Source organism: Carcharhinus amblyrhynchos, chromosome 20 (assembly GCF_965287045.1).
Source record: "Carcharhinus amblyrhynchos chromosome 20, sCarAmb.v2.hapA, whole genome shotgun sequence".
In the NCBI taxonomy this organism is placed as follows: Eukaryota; Metazoa; Chordata; class Chondrichthyes; order Carcharhiniformes; family Carcharhinidae; genus Carcharhinus; species Carcharhinus amblyrhynchos.
Genome location: NC_137343.1, coordinates 44227301 through 44234942, shown reverse-complemented (window position 1 = coordinate 44234942; position 7642 = coordinate 44227301). Strand labels below are relative to the sequence as shown.

General features: G+C 42.2%; 1 protein-coding gene across 1 annotated transcript; it reads right to left on the bottom strand.

Annotated features, from left to right (window-relative positions):
* Nucleotides 1–1993: 1993 nt before the first annotated feature.
* On the bottom strand, nucleotides 1994–7108 carry LOC145356126 (immunoglobulin lambda-1 light chain-like). The gene is made up of 3 exons (XM_080208737.1): nucleotides 7060–7108; nucleotides 6572–6919; nucleotides 1994–2316 (listed from the first exon to the last, which is right to left on the bottom strand). The coding sequence occupies exons 1-3, from the start codon at nucleotides 7106–7108 to the stop codon at nucleotides 1994–1996; spliced, it is 720 nt and encodes a 239-aa protein (XP_080064863.1).
* Between the last annotated feature and the right edge of the window lie 534 nt (nucleotides 7109–7642).

Genomic DNA, 7642 nt, shown 5'->3' with positions numbered 1-7642 from the left:
TCTCATCTCTGAGCTTCAGGTCAATATTTCGAGCTGCTCGCTATCGTATCTTGGTCACGGAATCATAGAATTCACTGGTCCATTCCCTTAGTTTATCTATGAAATTCTACCGAAGAATCAGCCAGCTTTCGGCGCCTACTTATCTTAATCTGATCTACCGACATCTTTATGAAACTGTCTGACCCTCTATTTGAATGGCAAAATGATCTCATTCAGGAAGTTGAGGAGACAACTAAGTGTGTCGACGAAGGTAGAGCAGTTGCTGTCGTATACATGAATTTTAGTAAGGTGTTTGATAAGGTTCCCCATGGTAGGCTCATGAAGCAGGTAAGGGGGTGTAAATGAGAAGTGTAAATGACTATTTTCTCGGGTGGATGCAGCTGTTACTAGGGGGCATAACTATAAGGTTCATAGTGGGAGATATAGGAGGGATGACTGAGGTAGATTCTTCACTCAGAGAGTGGTTGGGGTGTGGAAATCACTGCCTGCTGTGATAGGAACTTTAGGAACTTTCAAGTGTTTATTGGACAGGCACATGGAGGAGACCAGAATTAGGGAATAGGATAGCTTGACCTTGGGTTTGGACACTCGGCATAACATTGAGGGCCGAAAGGCCTGTACTGTGCTGTATTGTACTATGTTCTATGTTCTAAAAGATTCTCAGGAATCTGCATCTATCACACGCAACCAATCTGGGAACAAATCTTTGATCAATACTTTCTCTCTCCTATCCATAACCAATTCCCGACAGATACGTTCAAATGAATTATTATTCGTTCTGCCCCTGGATCTTTTTTATGTCTCCCTGTTTCGGACTCACTCACGGTGGAAAATTTTTCTCTGTGTTATTGTATTATAACTTTTACTAACACTAAAGCCGCCTATTACATCTCCGCATCCTCTCCTCAGAGACAAGAGCCCAGTGTACTGATTTTCCTCATTGGTGCATCGCCCCAATTCCAGTAAAAATCTGGCAAATAGTTTCTGCACTTTCTCATGTCCTACAACAGCATTTTTGAGGTATATAGACTGTAGATGAGCACAACTCTCTTCAAGGCTAATGAACCCCCGGGTGTTTTGTTTTGTACTTTTGTAAGGGCACCAGTACCTTGTTTGCACTTTTTACCAAGTGCCGAACTTCTTACTACTAACAGGAATTTATGTTTCGCAAGCCCAAATCTAATTGAAGAAATAATGCAATAGTGCATCAAAGGGATGTCTTGTCGACTTTGCGATTCGTACGAAGATGAAGTGAAAAAAACAGACTCTGTTCTGAGCTGGTTTGAGTAAACGCCTCACTGAAAATGCATCTGCGCAAGTTGATTTGTTAGTAAAGCTCCTGCTTCAGTGTAATCATTGTAGTCCAATTAAACCAACTGGATAGGTTATTTAAAAATGACTTGCAGTCGCAGAACCTGCATTGTATCTGTGTATGAAAAAATAAGGCAGTGACAGTGTTTGCCCTGAATTTTTGTAACCGGATGGTTTAGAAGTGTTTGCTCCTTTAACACACTTTTGTAAATCTCAAGACACAGTTCAGCACTTTCACTACAATGGCACAATATAACTAGGTACATTTTAAAACAAATGCGGCAATATTACTTCATGTTGTTAATTTAATGTCATCGATCGTCTCCTTGTTGCGCCTGCTTGTCATTGGCTTTAAATCAAATGTTCAGAATAGCACAATGATATAATCTCACTACTTAATTCCCTCTAGAATGCAGGCATTAATTTTTTTTAGGGGGAAGTGAGAGAATAATAGAACAACGGTCGAGCTAACGGTATAATGATTTTATTACACAGCAGTATCAATGACATTACACTGAAGCTTTGATCCACGGAGGGTAAACACAGTTAAACTGAAATTAAGGGAATCAGCCGATCTGCTACAAACTGTGATGAAAAGTTTGACATGTTCCACTATTTGCGAAATTTATTTTGAAATGACACTTTACTAACGGCAGAATACAAAGTGCATTAAATGCATGAATCACATGCAGCTGGATCTGGAGATGCTTGTTTGAAGCGGGTTTGCTTGAGTCTCGTGTTTAACCACACAGGAGTAAAGCTCGTGTGAGTTCCACTCTGAGGCTGACAGAGTCAGATAACTGCTCACACTGAACGTGTTGTCCGCTTCCTGCTGGATCCGACTGGTCTCAACCCCATTCCCTCTGACGCTGCCATCTACAGTCCATTCAATCTCCGCAGCTCCTGGGACAAAACCGCTCACCAAACACACCAGGGTCGCCATGTTCTTCGCTGTGATTTGATCCGATGAAGGCGGAAGGAGTGACACAATGGGGCTCCGTGGACCTGGAATATAGAGTCAAATGATGGCACATCATTAGTAATCTGAATAAATGACTAATTCGTTGTTTCACCTTCATCAAATTGTTTTTTTTTAAATCGGTATGATTCTACAAGAATGTACAGATATTATATAGTGGAGCTTTATTGATGCCAAATGCAAACAAGCCGGAACTCTGGTTTCTCGAACACATACAACTTGAGAAGGTTTTCTTTTTAACCCTGCAAGGACAGGAACATGCAGATAAAATGTGATCTAAATGGTGGAGTTTGAAATGTTAAAGAGAAAAATAAGATGGGAGGTTTATTGCGTCCAGATGTGATCTGAGGCAATGCTGTTCGGGCCAGCGTCGCCACCACAGACAATTTCAGAATAACGCCAATCACTCTGAATTTGGTGTCAATATTGCAAACTATGCTGACCGCATCATTTCTATATTTTGCAATTGAAAAAACTTAATTGTAAAGAATGAAATCGATTCTTTCCTTCTGCCACCATTTACACTTCTCTGATACGAGCCCTGCACACTGGACTGATATTTCGATTTGTGTGCATTCTTTGCCACGGCTTCACACCGTGTCCCGTCCAGATCAACAGTGATGATGTTGCATAATTCTTACAAAGAACTCCCTGACGCAATGGCAATTTTTCGAGTCATTTTTCGCGAGTGGAGTGTCACAAAAGATTACTAAGAGCTAAGAGGAAGAGCTTCTCACAAATATTGTAAACAGTTCTAGCTATATAACAACACATCGTAAGGACACCTTCAAAAGGCCAGTAATAAACCAATTATGTCCTCATAATTATTTATCTCTCACGCCTTGTCGCCAAAGCAGATGGGCTGTGGGATATTATTGCGCTTAGATAGGGATCAATGATTCTGACATTTGAAAAATGATTATACTTCACAAGCACTAAATTGTAAGGATGCTTTGAGGTCGAGGTCGGCGCTAAATCAAAGCATGTTTGCATTTTCCTTCCTTTGTCATGAGTGGATATTCGCAAAGCTGAAAGAATCTTTTCTATTTAAGTCACCGTTCACCATCTATCACATTCAACGAGGAAACGCTCAGTAAATAAGTTAAGGCATTATAAAGCATCGAAGAAAGAGTTCAAATATGAATATCCATTTCAAACTGAAAGGATATGGCTAACCTTTTACAATTCGCCTTGACATTGAGGTATTATGTCAGCTCCAACAACAGTATGAGGTTTGTCGCTGTCTGTGGAAACATCGATTGTCTTTGGAGCTAGAAATTGGTCTTTTTTGGGGTGGAATGTAATTTGGATGTTGAAACTGAGTCGGCAGACAAATGCCCCCAGCCTTTATTTTAATGTTGGGATCGTTTTCCTGCGCCACCGAGAGTTTCGCTGAATTATCTCAAAGTCTCGCAACGATGAGCAGGTGTAACGATCTCTTACTATTTAAACGAAAGCGGACTTAAGTGAATTATTTTTACACCGGCATGTTCGCCAGATATGATTTCTTGAAGTAACAACTAAAATCTTCAAGAGCATTTTTCTCCTTTTTGCCTCATGCTGGTCCATTTCACAGTAACATAGTCCAATAAACAAATGACTTGAAGAAGGAAATAAAAAGTAAAGTAAGATTGAGAAGGGAAGAGACCCTAACCACAATTTTCCAATCGTGTCTGGAGCAGGCTTGGCTCAGGAGACAGGAAGACAGACGAAATTGTGAAAGGACGAAAGGGGGATAGCATAGACCAGTGAAGCCAACCTCACTAAAGAGAGAACAATTGGAATAAACGCGGCATAATCAAATACAGCGATCACGGCTTTGTTAGCGGAATATCTTAGCCCACAGCGTGAATTAGTATTTTGGCGCAGGTGGATGAGCAGTGAATGACGGCAATATTTTTGGTATAGTCTACATGGATTTCAGCAAGATTCTTGCTAAATTCACACATAGGTATGGACAGTTTGGATCAGAAATTGGATCAGAGGCAGGAAGGAAAGGTTCTGTATATCAATGACTGCCTCTATGATTGTTGTCAGATGATACAAAATTGGCAATGTGGTTGCTAACGCAGAAAACTGGATAATGCAGGAAGACAACAATGGACTAGTTCAATTAGTGCAACAGCGGCAAATGGAATTAAATGCGAAAAAGTGTGTGGAACTCTATTTCAGAAAGGCCAACAAGACAAGCGAGTACACTATAAATGGGACAATGCCGTGAAATGTAGAGAAACTCAGTGAACTGAAAATGCATGTCCACAGAACCTGAAGGCGGCCAAGCAAGTGGACATGGTAGCAAAGAAGGCACGTCCGGCATTATAAAGCTTGGTATAGATTGTTAGAACTTGGAGGTTATGTTGAAACTGCTGGAAAGGTGCGTGAGGAAAATGTAATGTACGGGAGCGAGTACAGGCGAGATCGAGAGGGATGTAACGGCTGAAATGGAATATTTAGCTGTCAGTAAGTGTTGAATTGACCAGCGTTCTTTTCTTTGGGACCGACGAGGCTGAAGGGAGATCTAATTGAAGGCATAATATACTGAGATGTCCGGGCAGAATGGATCGGAAAACAGTATTGCCAATGGTTGAGGGGCCGATAAGTACGGGAGTTGGATTTAGCGTTAGAAGTAGAAGGTTTAGCGGAGATTCGAAGAGAATAGTTTCACCCGGAGAGTTTAGGGGATGTGGACTCTTAAAAGCACATACAATGTGTCATCGAAAGGCTAGTTATTAAACGTTGGATTGTTCCTTGTGAACCAGTGCAGACCCGACTGGCCAAGTAGATTGTAACAATATTGCAAAGATATACCATTCTATGATTCTGCGAATATATTGTATTGCTTTCCTCCCTCACTGATGCACAGGGCAACAGTGTGCATATTTATAAGGTACACTGCCGGAACTCCGACAAGAGCTTCCAAACCAGCCATGTCTTCCACTGGACGAACACATGGGCAGCAGATGTACGGCAGCACCACCAGTTGGGAAATCCCCATCAAACCACACAGCATACTAAAGTAGAACTTTCCTTCACTTGTTAAAAACTCTTAGCCCCCTCCCTAAGAGCGCTGAGATATACCTAAGACACGTGGACAACATCGGTTTGAGAATGTGGCTCACCATCACTTTGTCCGTGGATATTAGGCGGGGGCGGTGGCGGGGGGGGCGCGGTGCAATGAATGTGAGCTTTCTGATCACATCCCATGAATCAATAAAATGGCAGCAATCCCCATGTTTTGTTCTATTACAACTCACTGACAATCACAGAACCAGCAGCAGAGCTGAACGAGTCCACAACAATATTCAAAAACCTGACAACCTATTCCGAGACATTCCAAAACAACTGATTGGATGGGAAGAAAATTACCCGGAATTTCCGAAGAAGCAAATATTCTGCGTATCATTGATGTTTGTTACTATATGATCCAGTAACAATCAGGGTCAATTATTACTGACGGAATTCTCGCAACAGCATGCTTATTTTGGTCACCTGCGATTCGTGCGAAATATTAGGCTGAGAATCTTGTACTCAACGGTGTTCAGTGAGTTTGGGGACCAGTGGGAGTGAGTTGAACTTCCACAGGTTCAATGCAAGAAAGATCTTAAAACTCAATGTTGCTTTAAGTGGAATAAAGCAATCTGATGTGAACGTCTTGAATGGAATTCGATGCCGTTTAAAGCAGACGACAAGGGCAGCGTGTGAAACAGCCTGAACCACTTTGTGGCTTTCATACAATCACGCAGTTATAGAGCACACAAGGGGGACGATGGTAACTTGTAAAAAACCTGCCCGTTTAGCTCATTTGCATGCCTGCTTTGTTTCACTTTTGAAATGTTTATCGCCTGGCTAATTATAGTTCCGCTCGCGGTGTTCATACAGCTAGGGCACTCCACTCCTAACACTCGCTGAGTGAAGGAAAACATCCCATCTTACTCGCAATCGGCATTCAAATCATCTCTTCGCCCTGCCGACTGGATCAGACGGCACAAGCTTCTGGACAACCCGAGCAGATCAGACCCTCAGCTTCCAGTGAAATGAATTTCACTTGTAATCACATTGCCCCTTTCTCCTATCCCATAATTGGACGCACTCCAGAAAGTTCTGAACCCAGCTATCTCTGCAATATCATTGGCTGCTGAATCAAAGATCCCCCATAAAATTATTTTAGAAGCAATCATTTTGATTTTAACTAGTTCAATCCAACTATCCGACGGTTTCAAAGTACATTTTGTTATTTAGATAGCGTCATAAATGTAGCGGACATTTCAGTGATTTACTTACTGCCCAGATTCAACTTCGTTCCTCTCCCGAAAGTGTATACACTTTGACTGCTGATCCAATCATAACAGTAATAATCTGCAGCGTCCTCCGATTGCACGTTGGTGATGGTTAAATGCATCTTCTTTCCCGATGAGTCCACAGACCCGGCGAATCGATTCGGAATACCCGAAGCCAGACCATTGTACCCGGACCAAACAAGCACGGGGGCGCTGTCGGGTTTCTGCCAGTACCAGCTCGCGTAGCTGCTGCTAATGGTGCCTCCGGGTTTGGTGCAAGTGATGGTGACGGTCTTTCCCGGTGAGGACGAAATGGATCCTGGTTGGGTGAGGGCAGGATCCGCAATTGTACCTGGTGAAATGCAAAGTATTGTCAGTCACACACTGTGAAATGTTGAACATAGCTTACAACTCAAGTTCGTGAAAACACAAGCGCAGAAGCAGATAATGTGAAAAAAATGAGGGCTCATTCTGGCCGACGCCCGTACTTACTGTGGAAACAGAGTATCAGTGAGGCGAGAACTCCAATCGATTGTGTCATGGTGAAGGTTTGGGGAGAAGAAGAAAGAAAATAAATCCTGACACGAACGCGCTTCTGAGTCCATTCCAACTTCTCCTTAAAAACACCACAGGGCGAATGAATATTAATGACGTATGCAAATTTCCTGTCACGTGATTTAAGGCCGACGATCTCCATTTCGGTATTGTCTGATATTCACAGAATGCGCACGTCAGCCATTTTGGAAAAGAAGAAATATAAATCTCCCAAGGCACGGACTAACATGTAAACTGGCTCAATACCCAACCCCCACAAAAAACAAACAAAAGGTGTGATGAAACATAAAACAGATTAAATGAATGGTGGCTTGATCTCTGGAATTCTGGAGATTGCAATAAATAAATGTTGGGGACAGTAAGCTGTTCAAGAGCGTGGCGTCCCTGTTGAATAAGTTAGCGACAAAAAGTGTGAGTTGAGATTTCATGTGCACACAGAGGGGTGTAAGGGAATTAACCACACTCCTTATTGCCTTCTCGGCATAGATACATGTATATGTAGAGATGGATAAAAATAGTG

Bases quoted from the DNA above. Each gene is read 5' to 3' on its own strand.
- LOC145356126 (XM_080208737.1), bottom strand. From the start codon at position 7,108: ATGACACAATCGATTGGAGTTCTCGCCTCACTGATACTCTGTTTCCAC. The intron at 6,920-7,059 runs GTAAGTACGGGC...GCATTTCACCAG, and splicing joins ACTGATACTCTGTTTCCACA to GTACAATTGCGGATCCTGCC. The intron at 2,317-6,571 runs GTAAGTAAATCA...TCTATATTCCAG, and splicing joins AACGAAGTTGAATCTGGGCA to GTCCACGGAGCCCCATTGTG.